This window comes from Diprion similis, chromosome 11 (genome assembly GCF_021155765.1).
Source record: "Diprion similis isolate iyDipSimi1 chromosome 11, iyDipSimi1.1, whole genome shotgun sequence".
NCBI lineage: Eukaryota > Metazoa > Arthropoda > Insecta > Hymenoptera > Diprionidae > Diprion > Diprion similis.
In genome coordinates, this window is record NC_060115.1 from 3,153,024 (window position 1) to 3,167,501 (window position 14,478).

General features: G+C 36.0%; 3 protein-coding genes across 4 annotated transcripts; 1 reads left to right on the forward strand and 2 right to left on the reverse strand.

Annotated features, from left to right (window-relative positions):
* Positions 1-1,339: 1,339 nt before the first annotated feature.
* LOC124412636 (charged multivesicular body protein 2a) lies at positions 1,340-3,087 on the reverse strand. The gene is made up of 5 exons (XM_046892681.1): positions 2,981-3,087; positions 2,514-2,687; positions 2,273-2,448; positions 2,040-2,174; positions 1,340-1,925 (listed from the first exon to the last, which is right to left on the reverse strand). The coding sequence occupies exons 2-5, from the start codon at positions 2,679-2,681 to the stop codon at positions 1,700-1,702; spliced, it is 705 nt and encodes a 234-aa protein (XP_046748637.1). The 5' UTR covers positions 2,682-2,687; positions 2,981-3,087; the 3' UTR covers positions 1,340-1,699.
* Positions 3,088-3,377: 290 nt separating this feature from the next.
* LOC124412730 lies at positions 3,378-4,751 on the forward strand (the record flags this gene model as incomplete). Its single annotated transcript, XM_046892852.1, has 2 exons — positions 3,378-3,605; positions 3,745-4,751. Coding segments are annotated over 2 exons (933 nt in total), but the record flags the coding sequence as incomplete, so codon positions are not given.
* Positions 4,752-6,875: 2,124 nt separating this feature from the next.
* On the reverse strand, positions 6,876-14,353 carry LOC124412634 (fatty acid hydroxylase domain-containing protein 2). Of its 2 annotated transcripts, none has more exons than XM_046892673.1 (6): positions 13,955-14,353; positions 10,637-10,769; positions 9,720-9,823; positions 8,865-9,192; positions 8,461-8,733; positions 6,876-8,310 (listed from the first exon to the last, which is right to left on the reverse strand). In XM_046892673.1, the coding sequence occupies exons 1-6, from the start codon at positions 13,977-13,979 to the stop codon at positions 8,151-8,153; spliced, it is 1,023 nt and encodes a 340-aa protein (XP_046748629.1). In that variant the 5' UTR covers positions 13,980-14,353; the 3' UTR covers positions 6,876-8,150. The 2 variants fall into 2 exon arrangements, with proteins under 2 accessions (XP_046748629.1, XP_046748628.1); XM_046892672.1 differs by lacking the exon at positions 13,955-14,353 and adding an exon at positions 12,870-13,087.
* Positions 14,354-14,478: the final 125 nt, after the last annotated feature.

Below are 14,478 nucleotides of genomic sequence, written 5' to 3' on the forward strand. Positions count from 1 at the left end.
GATGTTTCAAGAATACAAGAAAAATTTAACAAAAAAAAAAATAAAAAATACGAAAAGTTACAGGGTGGTAAAGTGGGGACTACAGAAAAAAACGCGCGTCCTGGTCGACATGTTTTTTTTTCAAATAATAACAAATTTTTAATCTTAAGTCCGTGCTTCCAACCATAGAGGGATGTACAAAGAACATTTCCACTAAATTTCAAGTAAATTGGTCCATCAGAACTTGAGATATCATGCCAACCGTATCGAAAAAGTAGTTTCGAGAAAAACGTGTTTAAAAATTCGTTCCGGCCGGACCGGTATAGTTGGCGCGTCGCAAAAATAACTGCAACTCTGAAAATAATTTGAATTTCCAAAAATTCTCTTAGAGGTTTATTCTTGAAGATCTAAACTTTGAAAATATGGTTGAAAAAAAACCCGATTTTTTTACATTTCTAGACCAGAATACCCCCTTAAAAAAATAATTCCTCGTCTTCCGTAGATTAGTTAAGTGAAGACAGTAATGAATTTTGTGTTACTTATCTTATCTTAATTATTTATTAATTTTTTTCCACATAATTTAATAATAAAACACTATGTGAAAACGCGGAATTAACAAACGAATATTATTTTATGTTTTAGCTATAACCAAACTGACGTGGAAATTGTTTTTATGTACATTACAATAACGAATACAAAAGTATTCCTACAGTATAATACAGATGTCATACTTTTGTAATCAAAGTTTTGATTTAAAATTTTTTAATAATTGTACAGATTTCAACAGTGCGCAATTTATTTTGCTCAAAACACCTGTTGGATTAAAACAGTAGACATAGTATATCATCGATAACAGTAGCATTGAATGCGTAGTCATACTACTTCACAAGCAAATGGAAAAGTACTCGAATTATCCAAGTTCAGGTTGCATTGTCTTATTAAGGCAGACATTTTATTTAATTATTCAGGTAGTATAAATAATGATAAACATCAATATAGGTACATGTGCATATTTTTTTTATGGTAATCTTGCTATCAGTGAAGGAAACAGTAAAAAGTGAAGGCTACTTTTTACAACAAGAAGAAAGATGTACTGACGAGGCTTAATCTTATGTTTTTCGGGCTTTAGAAAAATACGAAAATAAAGTTATTGAACATTTTTCACATGAAATATACGAGAAGAATTTCGACGTTTCATTCAACTTCTGTTACAGTTAATATGAAATGGTGTTTTATGTTTCTTTTACTGTAGCAGGTTCAATATAAAATAGAATCTGTTGCGAATCCCAGTGTCCATGGCATAAGAAATAATATCTAATTTTTAGATTCAAGGTGCCCAGTGAATAATCCACCTGTGTAGTAATCAATTGCAGAGTTGATTCAACGCGAGTTCAAAGACTTGAAACGATTTCTAGTACTGTGGACACTGGCCTTGAATGACGAGAATCTTCAGTCTATCTTAATAAGCAGTTGGTACTTTGAGAATGGCGATGTTTTATGCGGTTGTAAAACCAATAAGCTATGTAAATTATTATCATTGATGCATATAAAAAACAAAAATCTGTTCCCAACGTGCAAAAGATCGAATATGGATTATAATCTGCGCCGGCTGCGTCAAGATCTTCATAGGTTCCAGCTAGCTCTTGATTTATCACAATATGTTAAGCAATTTCTGTACACTATTTATATAGATTTATAATAATTGGTATGAACGTGGAGTTTATTCACGACGCAAATTTTCAAGCCTTGCTTGCAAGTCCGCGTCTGCATCATTGACATTACCAGCTCCGTCGGAGCCGCCTGCAGCCCCGCCACCTCCAGCTGCTGCTGCGATAGGTTGTTTATTTCCTGTCACACTCAAAGATCCAGATGCTTGAGGTAAACCAGACAACTGATCCGTCAATTGCAGGCCAAGTTCATCCAGGACTTGGGAGACAACAGCGTCACTAGATGAGTATACAAAAGAAATATTAGAGTGCTAACTATTTAATAAGGGACTAAAATTGATAGATGAAATCCTCGCGTAGGACAAAAATATGCGTCTTTTGAGTCATGATTACCTCTCTTCCTCATCTCCTTCATCTTCCATTGCATCGTCGATAGCATCATTCATGATTTCTTCCTTCATGTCCATTATTTCTGACTGCTTCTCAAATTCTTGTAGAATCCTTTGGATTTGTGGTAAATTCAGTTGTCTGGAAACAAGAAAAAGTAATGATGATGATTCACCCGCAAATAAGAAATTATTCCCTATAATTTTTTTTTAACCAAATAAGATAATTGGCGAACTCACTTGTTCATACTCTGCATCGCTTTGGTTACACCTTTCATAGCTTGCGCCATGGTATTTTGAGAACGTAGTGTTTGTATTTTCAAAGAAACAGCTTGAATATTCGCCTTCATTAGCATGAACTTCTTAACGTATCTTCTCGTTCTCACAAGATCCTTAGCCATTATTTTAACAGCATCCTATAAAATACAGGGACAAAGTAGTACAGTTTAGTTGCTATCATTGTATGTTAGCGCAAACTTACCATTTGCCCCTCTTTTGCGAGTTTTTTAATGTCTGCGATAATCTTCTTTTCCTGTTGCTCCATGCGCATTTTTTCCCTGTCCAGGTCTCGCATCGCCTTGTTTAGAGCTCTTTGATTCTTTCGGAGCATCTCCTCAGGAGTAATACGTTTCCCAAATAGCCACTCCATTTTTTCCTGAGGAATATAAACGATTTGAAATAAAATATTTTTCTTGCTATGAGCGAAAACCATGCCTATACAGTCGCTGACGTTAGGCTACAAATACGTGTGATATATCAACATGACTTATGACTCATTCCATGCATAGCGTGTCTGTGTACTTCAGTGCTCAGTATTCTCAAGTCGTGCTAAAACTCTATAATTCATATTTTTTTGCAATAGGAGCGACAGCAGCAAGACAGCAAAGCTGTCAGTCACTAAAGAATAGTTATTTTAACGTAACCGTAGGCAAAATATTTCTAACTTACTTTTCTCGCGCGATGACAGCCTTTTTCATACGTTAATCAGAAAATCACAGCTGATTTACTGTATTCCACCTGTATTCACTAACAACACTAGCTGTGACTAGCCGTGTGTGGGAGCTTTGCGAAGCGGAACTAGATCCACCTGGCGGGGTTTGAGCCAAGCAGATCCAGTTCATCCTGTTTCTACTTTGCTTTGATTACTCTCAACTCTCTGGTGTTTCTCTGGTAATCGTTGAAAAGGCGAAGAGCAGCTAAGAGGGAGGAAGGAAGGAGAACAAAATATGGCTTAGAAAGCTGATCTTTGGTTCGGACCACTTATTTTTTAGTTTTTCTATGTGTTTAAAACATTTTACAAAGTTTATAAATTCATAGAGACGTTTTTTTTTACCTTAGTTATTGAATATTATTTGTTGAACTAGTTAAAATGTTGGTATTTAATGTGGCATTGGTGTTGATCTGCTTGACATCTGTTGTAACCTCTCTAATTGTAGTCAATGAGAGTTCAAAAGCGAAACGAAAATCACGTTCTGCATTAGAAAATCCTTTAGAGGGGTCTAAAATTGCAACTACCACCCCTGCAACATTGTCCTCATCTGCTGGATCTGCTGGTGGCAGTGAACACGAAAATGTAAGCCCAGGGTTCACGAAATTCATACGTGCTATCTATCAGCTTCATTCGTATCTTGTTGCGACGCGAATTCGAGAATAGTAGTAATTATGTGTAAACTAAATTCTGGAACGGTAACTAGTGTCAATATAACCAATAGGTGGTGCGAAACGGTATTTCCCAACCGATCATTGCCGTAAGTGACCCAGCAGCTTCCAAGGAGACAACTATCGTAGCTGAAGGTGGTTCGTTTATGACTAGCGAGACGCACCGAATACCATCTTTTGGAAAGAACACCCAAGGTAAAAAACCTGCAAAGTCGTCAATAGTTCCACGAAAAGGAGTTTCAGAGGATGAAAAATTGTCTGGAATAAAAGTTGATAATCGGGAAGATTTGTCACGTCTTAATAACTCTGAAATGTTGAGCAAAAATTTATCACCTTCAGAAGGATTTAGCTCAACAAGTACTTCGACAGAACTGCCTGTTATATCTAAGCTAACTACACCTGTGATCGACAACAGTGAGCATCCAAAAAGCAAATTAAACCATAACAAGTCAGATTCGACCCAGTTGAAAATATCTAGTGAAAACATAAACGTATCGCAAGTATCACACAGGGCTAAGCCAACCTTTACCATTGGCGAGGGTAAGGATGATGAGGATATGCCTTCCACAACCGCACAGAAGCCGCAAATCGGTGTGATCAGAAAAATTGATTACATAGTACCTATTGCTATCACTATTATGGCAGTTCCTTTATTAGGCGTTGGTGCATTTGTATTGTACAGACAGGGGAGGGACTGTTGGGATAAACGTCATTATAGAAGAATGGATTTCCTTATTGATGGAATGTACAACGATTAGGAGCAAATCCAACATTTTTTGAAAATATCAATTTAATTGACGAACAATATCAAACATAATGAAGAAGGAAACTTGTCTTGCTTGTTCTATTAATTTGGGGTTTCGCTATTACCTTTATTTTTCCAAAATTTCGAAACTAATATGAGCTTCAATTCTATGAACATTCATGCGCTACGCGAATAACTATTCACCTTTAAACAAGTGACAAATTTTCCATCGGGGTAAAATTGAAATTACAACTGGATATTTTTTCGCACGATAGACACCATATGTTAAGTTTTGGGAGAGTATTTTAAAAATCACTCCCATGCATCAATGCTGTGTTTACTAAGGTTTTGGCATAAAAAAATTCAGACGTTCTAGAATGGAATTCGATGTTATATGTATAGGGTAATAATCGGATAGTGAAATTATGATGAAAATGATGAAATGCATTTCTTGAAAAATCGGTGCAAAGTTTGAGAGTATCAATTGAGCATCAAAAAATCAATTTAAGGATGACTCTACAATACTTTTTGAAGCATTTTTATGAAATGAACCATTAACTCAGTGGAATATTTTACAGTTATTATTATGCAGTGTTGGACAATAAAGCCCATAATACACATACGTACGCTTGAAAAGATAGTGTGTAAGCGGCTATAAAATGATGAAAAATACTGGTGAATATTGTACATATATACAAATATGTGTAATAGAAATATTTTCAAATAATTTTTATAATAGAAATGAATATACGATATATGTAAATAAGAATATAATGGCAACATTACATTCTTTTGTTGTGATTTTAAATTGAAATCTTACTCTGATCGATTTCAAACGATTCTCGTGTGACATTGTTTTGAGCAAGTTTTGGGCACTGTTATCCTTCAATTGCACAAAGCGGGCTGAAGAAGATGACATGTTCAATAAATTGGAAAACAGGACTATTGTGGTCACTGTATTTCTCTTGTATTTTCTCAAAAAACTGTAACAATAGTCATTTAATTTTAAGTATATCATCGTACACGCTAAGGCAAAAACATCTTTGTGCAGTTGAAGGTTCAAACATTGTTGGAAAATACGAATAGAACCAAAGAAATATTTTACTGGGCGCAATACTATCTCCGACTTACGCAGGTTAGCAGGTGCATCCAATTTCACAAGTGCGTTCCTCAAGAATTATCAGTTGGATGAAATATGTGAATATTGTACCCTTGAACTGGTTGACTGCTATAATTGCTATTGCGTGTTACTGTCATGAAATTAGTAAATGTTAAATTTGACGTCAACGGTTCTTTGTTTTTTTTTTATAATTTGATTTTTTAGAATTTATATTTTATTGGACTATAAGTATCACTGAGCAATATAATAGTGATTATTTTTATATATGCGTAGAGAGTTGTAAGAATCAAAGTTGTTACTAAATATAAATAATATTTTACTGACCATGTCGGTGTTTATTGTTATAATTTTTACTACTATTAATGACGACGCAATCGAATATCATGATTCATATAGAAAGAAAAACTTGCAATACCACATGTGAGCCAGAATGGTATTTCCAAAGATTTTATTCAATTGCAAACCTTTGAGATGGGTTCATAAACGCAACGTATTGGTAAGATGTTCGAATTGCTGTAAATTGCAAATATTCACAATATCAAAATAAGACTATTGTGAACGAATTCTATCTATAAAAAATTCAATGCAATAATCCCTGGTACAGATATCCTTTTCCGTCAAAGTGAAATTGATTTTTATACAGAACACTAGAAAAACCCTTCTGCTAATTTGTTGCTCAAAACTGAAGAATGTATAGGGATTTATCCTCACTATCTTCCACAATGCAATTTCCTGACTATTCCAAGCTTCTTCTAAAGTGCATATATCCACATGATTACAAAAATTTCCCAACATACTAACGCATCTGTCTGTATTTGAATTTTTCATACCTGACGGGGATTCAAACTACGATGGATCCACATAAAACCTATGTGTGTGTGTGTGTGAGCACATCATACACACAAGGAATATTTGATGAAGTAGATCACTTGAACCAGTTGATGTGAGTCTGTATTTCACTTTATCCATGGGGGGTTCACCCCTCCTCTAATTGCAATTCTGAGAGGTCTGCTTTGGCAAATGTTCGCCGTAATATAAATATTAACTCTATATTGCAAGGCAATCCGAAACCTGTTTGTCTGACTAACTGTTCAACTTTATTTCTGTGTCAACGAAGACTTACAACAGATAAAAAATAATTACCAGATAAATTACTGTAACAGGAACTGAAGATTACGTGGCGTTAACTTGACTTAGTTTTTCGGGTTTCTCTACTGTACATTTCCCAATTATAATTACGACGATGTGTATTCAGTCTGAAATACCATTGACAATAAGCCACTCTGGTGGTTGGTGATGACCTAATCACTTTTTGTTGACTATTGGGAGCAATATTACATTGCTTTTGAGAGTAGTGAAGTTATCATTGCAGTTCTATTACGTTTTGTGAAAATTGTATAATTTTGAAACTAATACTAGTTATAAGATAAAAAAAAGCGCCGTTTCTACCTATGGTTTGTACACAGCAGTAAAGGGGACAATAACGTTCAAAGTTCAATACATTATGTAATCTTATTGTTCCATGATCCGTCCATACTCCATTCATTACTTATTAGAACAAATATTAGACAATACAATGAATTCATAGAAATCGTTTTCATTCAAAAATTATCATTATACATACAGGTAGATGTGTTGAAGAATAGAACTGTGCAGTGCCAGGCATAATCACGAATAAATCATATCTTTTTCTTGTGCATCGTCATTATTATAAGATTTTCGTATAAGTCTGATAATGAGATTAATTTGCATAATATCTATACCAATAATTGACTAATACAATCGCGGTGAAAGGAATTACGTGTGAGTAGTAAATCGATGTGGCGTATTTAAATAGCGAGTTAGACACTCAGCATCATTATGAGAGTAAAATAAAATTAATTATAGGATTATCATCTATACACACACACACGTGTATATACACAGTACATGTATATACGCACATATGTACACAGTATATATCACATGTGCTTCACTATCTTACAGACACGTATTTTGCAATTATTTTATACGCTGTGTTTTTAAATTGCATATATAGGTACGTCATTTCACATTATAGAAGTATAGTGACAGATGTATATTTTAACTAAAGTATATCAACTCTACTCCGTTTAACGAAAGAACAGCACAGCGGGCTGCTGCATAGATGGGTAATATGTCCTAAAGGCAACAAAGTGGATAGAGTCTGATCAGAACCAACGAGTTTTCATTCGTAGCTAGATCATCTTCCCATTAAAGGGAGTATATATAAATCCGTATAATTTCTTTCAATGAATCTTCTTCAAACGACAATACCTTGTTGTCAAAAGCAATTGTTTTAAATCAGCTTTATTCGGTTTCTGTCAGTGTTATTGAAACGTTTACCCGTGTTCCGGGAAAGAACAGGGAGAATCGAAATATTATGAGACAAAATTGTGGGCCCTGTCACCAACTCTTATCAGTACATTCGATAAAGTGTGAACAACAAGATGTGTTTGAAAAATATAATATATATATATAACGGTAAAATCTAATCAATGAAATTGCCCTTCTATCAAAGTAATGACAGAATCGCCACTGCCAAAGTCGAGACATTGTGTGGTACACAGTACAAACTACTTAGATTTGTACTTTGCTTGATCGGGAAAGGCCTCTCGTGGTGGGGTCAGACTAAGCATCATTACATGTCGAGCGTAAGCTCTTGAATCACGGAACTGGGTGTCTGTGCCATGCAAACGATCCAATACTCCAAGAACGCCGAAGCATTGGTTGAACCTGCAAAAAAAGATTTCTCTGAATTTAGTAAACCCTCGTGGATGAAAATCGATAGTATTTGTAGTATTAAGAACATGTGGGCATCAAAAATTTGAACTACCAATTCAAGAAAAGGCAAGAGTCTCGCGCAAAAATACAAATATGACTCACTTCAAGTGGTGGAAATCGTGGGCCTCCGGCGATGGGAAGAATGGTAAATGGTAGCCAGAGTGAGCATTGAGAGTTGACAGTATGGCCAAAGAAAACCAAAGCCAAGCAGTTGCAACATGGGAGCCTACGATAAAAACTCCCAAGAACGGTGGAATTAGATTAGACCCAATATGCTCCAGTGGGTGGCAGTAAAGAGCAGTCACCGCTATCGGGGCTGTCCATTGATGATGTTGTTTGTGAATGTGCTTGTACAAGTAACGGCTATGAAGTAGTCTGAAACGTGAATTTTTTAAATTGCATGGCCATAAATTATCTTTTGAAATAGGAAAATTAGGAGAAATTGTCAATCGCGAGACGTATGAAAGTACTGAAAGACCAAAATTATGCAAACAATCGCTGTTCACCTGTGAGAATAATAAAATCCTATCTCTTCGCACAAAATGTGTATGGCAATTTCTGCCAGTACCCAGTGGAAGGTTGGCAGTTCTCTCATATCTGGATATCCTCGCCATTTTGTTAGCTTGAAGGTCAAATACGCAAACGGCAAGCCAACAACAATCTGGTTAAATAGAACCTGAGCTATAACTTTGCACAGTTCTCGGGTGTCAACCGGCTCGTTGGTGCCTGGTTGAATTTTATAACGCCTTAACGCAGCTGGACGATTAGTGATATCTAGAAGGGTGTAAATTCCACCGACCAGCCAGTAGACCACCAACGTCAGTCCCATGGACCCTGTAATGATAAATATCAGAAAAATGGCTCGTGTGATAATTGAATTTAAATTAACGCCTAGAATTAAGCATACCCTCGAATTCGCTTTACTTCACCGTTTTATTAATTCATTCTCGTATAATTCTGACACTCTAGTCTCATATCCGAAGAATATTTTGCCATGAACCGAACAATGCGTATCGCAGCGAAAACCGAGAGGCAGCGCGCTTTTTGGACTCTATAATAACGAGTAGTTTGGCGTATTGGATATTTGCTATTTATGCATACTGATGATATGAATGTATGTATTCGACGTGGAATGGAGATCTTTTGTCTCGAGCGAACAAACGATTCCACAAGACACGAACGGTTCAGATAAAAATACACGGATATCTGTTTTTCCGTAAGTCTTTGAAAGATCATCAATCTCTAGTTTTTATAAAATTATTATTGAAGTTGAATCGAACTGAAATTGGATCATTAAATCAGTTGAATAAATGTAGCTAATCGTGTAGTACTTTATATAGAGTTTGTTAAAATTCTCGTACCGAAAACCCATAAATTCACAGGATCTTCTCCAATGGTATCCAAGATTTTGTCCCATTGAGCTTGCCAGAAATCACCTGAGGCTCCCCAAAACCTCTGCAAGTGCCTAATAAAAAAAAGTATATGAATAGGATTTAGGATGTATGAAAGTATCTGCCAGCAATATAGAAATCCAAGTCATAGCGTTCCGGAAATAATTCTGATATACATCATCATTCACGATTAAGATCTCTCACATATTTCTTCGCATATAGGTTTCACAGTATTTCCCCCTTGTAAGCATTTTAAACTTCGAGATTTTTTCCAAATATATCCCGAAGCACACCATTTCCTCCTAAAGCTCACCCACTTTTGAAAGTTTGCCATTTTTTTTTTTGATTTTAGTTCTTTAATTTCACGGCACTGGTTAGACGAAATTTTCACCTGAGTAAAGCTTTACGATTCAATTTTCTTTTTTACTATACTATCATGCCGTACTAATCAAAATTATCACACGTGCGATGAAAACGCGAAGAGTTGAAAAAACCGTAATTCTTGCAGAAATTAAAAATATTATTTTCTGATTTAATAGTTGTATTAGTTGTAATGATAATTATGCAGTGATAATCTCCTACTTACTGAAGGAAATTTTAATTGATTGTGAGTCACGTTGAATTAATTTTCTAGAGGATGCAAGTGCCCTTATTTTCATTCTCTTAAATTACGGATAAATTATGCAACTAATAAGCCCCTATTCTTACACAAATTGTTTCCTACTTCCCGTTAATTATCTGGATTAAGTCTGTATAGGCGAAGCAAATCCCGCTACATCGCACAATTACACAAATTATTATCAGTGATACACAAATTCGAATGATGAAAAGCGGTTGCATTAAAAATAATGTATAAATGCTTCGCCATAGTCTGCAATGATTCTCACCAAGTAAGTGAGTTGCAAACAGCAGCAAATCCTACAAGAACCGTTCCAATTACAAAAAGTACGCTTCTTAAGCTTGAAAGAAGTGTAGGTGGTGTCTGATTCTTGCTGACATCTCTGACCGGAGTTGCAGTACCTAGAAATAAAACAGAAACGCTTAAAAATAACAAGAAAATCTTTTCATCGTGTACGAAATTGGATTTTACTTGTTGCTATATTTTTAATTTTTTTATTCGGCCATAGTGCGAATATACATAAGTAGAGCAGCTGTCAGAAGAAACTTTCTCCTGTATGATTCGTTGATAATTTGGTATGCAGGAGTAATTCTTGCAGCTCTGCACCGTTTCAACTTTAATGTGATAATTCACACACATATATGTGAGCCTTATTGAATTTTCCTATTGATTTGGAAAAGTTATTTATTCAATACGTAATTCACTGCAAGACCGCACAGTGAATAGGCAGAATTGCAACGTCGGCTCTAAACTTGTTACATCAATATTGGCTGGGTTCAAGTTCAACAGCAAGAGCCAAAGTACATGCAGGTATAAAACAAACTCTTATTTTCTCTCAGGTTTTTTTTTATTCATTTGCTGGTATAAGATGCAAGGCCGATACAATAAATAATTCACTATGCTATACACCAAAGAACAGCTTTATGTATTCTCAAAAACCGCACTAACATGGTAATATCTTTTTATGGCTAATAGTCAGTTGCTCAGTGTGTCTAGCCATGGTGTCTAGTTGGTCCGACTCAGTTGCAGATTGGTTGAGAAGTGAAAAGTTCTCAGTTAGTTTTAGGTAATTTCAAACAAACGAGCTACACCTATCATCACAATATGCAAATATAGCGGGAGTTTCGGGAATAATAATTCTAGGTCAGCCAGGATCTTATATATATGTATATCTACTGTTATATGTACAATTGTGAGATGATTTTTTAACTGTACACCTGCATATCTATAAGGTACGTACACCTAGCGAGATTGACTCTGTCACTGGCAGCCGACATTTCTCATCAACCGCGAAATGAATCTAGTTATTTCGTCGTGCCTTTCGTGTTCCAGGATCAACTATAGTGGTGAGAAAGATATATACTTCTCAAAAGTATATTTTGATCAGATACATCCCAATACTGGAATCAATCTCACAATGAGTATAAGTTGTACATTGTACGATGACATAAAATGTATACCTGATCACATCTATCGACAAAACTGTACACTATACACGTATTTTATACGTGTACATCGATCTTAGACATCGACATCACTGATCCGATATCGATGATTATGAATTCCTAATATTATGCACATATTATGTTATTAAGTTACCGTTTTGCCAATCGATTTCTGCAGAGCTCTACTAAAACAGACGTACAAGAGCCAATTTTTAAGATAATTTGAAAAAATGTTTCTAGTTACAAAGTGAATATCCTCAGCTTTCAAATGCGTTTTAGTTCACTATGTTCCGTTCATTACTCTAGTCACAATAAAACATTAAATGAAATGATCAGTTTCTACTGTTCTTACCTTAGAAATCCCCACAATCGCTCACATAATATGAATAGATGAATACCTATATAAATAGTGAATGTTATTATGCGGCTTTTGGCAAGCAGATTTTCATTAGGTCACCGACCTCGATTCTTTGTGGTTCAAGAAATCGGACAACCTACCGCTACACTGACTTGACCACCTCTCGACACTCGTTTCGTACATACTTACATACACGGTTTATAACACCGCCAAACCGCTGTGAGTCGGTTTTCTACAAATCGTGCGTTCAAACGAGTTATCCAAGTTTGTTTGGAAAAGCGGCTGGAAATTGATTTTAAATGATTCTGCAGTTTTGTATCGAAAAGAGAACCCTCATACTGCAAAGTTTCTTCAATTGATTAAAAATTGTGAAACTGTAGCGGACTTTGACCGCCGCAAACAAATGGTTGAGTGCAAAATAATCTTGCGCGGCAAATGTTGAGAAATATTTATTAAACAGAGAGTCCGGTTGAAGAGAAAGAATGCAACCATGACTGTGACACGATACAATGACGTAGTGCGAGCTGAAAAATCTGTTTCTAAACTGATGTAGAGTTTACTCATACTTATGCATGTTAGTATAAGCAGCTGTCGTTTAGGTAATGTCATTCATTTCAACAATTTTTCATGAATAAAATTGAAGTCAAAGAACACCAGCACCAAAGCAACGAACGGAAAAATATCCAAAAGACGTTTACCTGCATGCCAGTTCTGCAACGTGGTACTCTTGGCTGAGCTTTTTTTCGACTTCTTTTTTCGATACATAGTTATCACGTGTGGGAAGAATGTGTAAACCTCAAACTCAGACAACCTTACACATCTACGTATAACGTGATATCAATTTCATATGAATTCGTGTAACTGCTATAATTTCCGTACACGGTTGATTGTGCGCGCGGTTTCACACCGTGCTATGAAACAGATTTAAAATCTCTTCGCTGACAGACCACTTCCCTTTCTCTTCTCTCTCACTCCCTCTCTCTTTCTCCCTTCTATTGGTGCATGATATAGTATGTATACAATATAAGAATTTTAGTGTATTCCGATGTATGTACCTCCAATACATAATGAACATGGATTTTTAAATATATTAACAGTATGTATGTACATATACCCTATGTGTTCGGCATGAGACTTATGTGCTAGGCTAACAAGCTTATGCTATCCGAAGTTGACGAATACATTTTGCTGTGAAGGAGGTATATTAAAAAAATGCCGGATCTCGGTTCAAATGAATTTTTCCATAGTCCCCGTAATTAAGTTATGTTAAGTCCATTTAGGTAATTCTTTTCGATTGTAGTTCTGTTTTTTAACATCCACCGCGTATTGAATATGGTTTACGGTTGATATAAGGAAATGATTCACGCGCAATTGAATCGGGTTACATGCAATAGTTTTGCGCGGGCATTAGTGTTGTCAATAAATTGCGTAGTATACGCATATATCTATTGTTACGTACATACGTGCACGCATGACTTGGATTATTAAAACAGTTTGTAAAACCGAAGAGGAACTGCGTAACCCGGTTCGCCGAAAAATGTTACATTGATTGATTAGTAATACGTAGTACCTACAGGTGGATGTATGCAGTAAAACAGAAAGGGAAAATATTGAACCGCGCGCTAATTGAGCGCATATTACGCCGGAAGCATCATTTATAAAACAATGCCAGCGACGTAGTTTTGATCAAATGCACGCATTGTATACACGTAGATTCGCGCTCCGTTGAATCGATGGGGAAGAATGGTTAAAAACTGATATTGACAGTTTACTAAGGTCTTACCTTTGTACTGTACTTGCGCTTCCATTATTTCGCTAACGAGCTTTCGGATCTTGTATATTTTTACGAAAAGTCGACGGCTGACATTTGCCTCGTACGTCGATAGATGCAGACAGTCAAGAACACTGGAAAATGCGCCGTAGCTGGGCTGCTGTATAATAGAAGGAAAGATATACTGCTTTACGTATATAACACTCTTTCAAATACACGGTACGACGCTCCTATGCCATGTATGCGTAAACGAAGTGCGGATACGCGATTTACAAATATTTAACATCGGAGTCACTAGCTTGTCAAATATTCCGCGTACGAACATAAGTATGAACCGCGAATTGACAGTTGACACAAGGGGAGTGTTGGAACAGAGCGAGAGTCCTTCGCGATTTTCCCAGATATATTTTCGGACCTCTCTTGTCACATTGGATATGGATGTGTGTATGCATGGATGTATGCCATCATACATATTCGGCTGGTAAGGTAGATTTCGACCATCTCTGAGAGGTGCACTTTCGAAGAGTTCAACGAAT

Coding starts and splice junctions, on each gene's coding strand:
- LOC124412634 (XM_046892672.1), bottom strand. CDS start 12,936: ATGTATCGAAAAAAGAAGTCGAAAAAAAGCTCAGCCAAGAGTACCACG. Junction 9,824..10,636: donor GTTTGCAACTCACTTACTTG/GTGAGAATCATT, acceptor TTTTTTTATTAG/GCACTTGCAGAGGTTTTGGG. Junction 9,193..9,719: donor TGTGAATTTATGGGTTTTCG/GTACGAGAATTT, acceptor TTATCATTACAG/GGTCCATGGGACTGACGTTG.
- LOC124412636 (XM_046892681.1), bottom strand. CDS start 2,681: ATGGAGTGGCTATTTGGGAAACGTATTACTCCTGAGGAGATGCTCCGA. Junction 2,449..2,513: donor TCGCAAAAGAGGGGCAAATG/GTAAGTTTGCGC, acceptor TGTATTTTATAG/GATGCTGTTAAAATAATGGC. Junction 2,175..2,272: donor GCGATGCAGAGTATGAACAA/GTGAGTTCGCCA, acceptor TCTTGTTTCCAG/ACAACTGAATTTACCACAAA.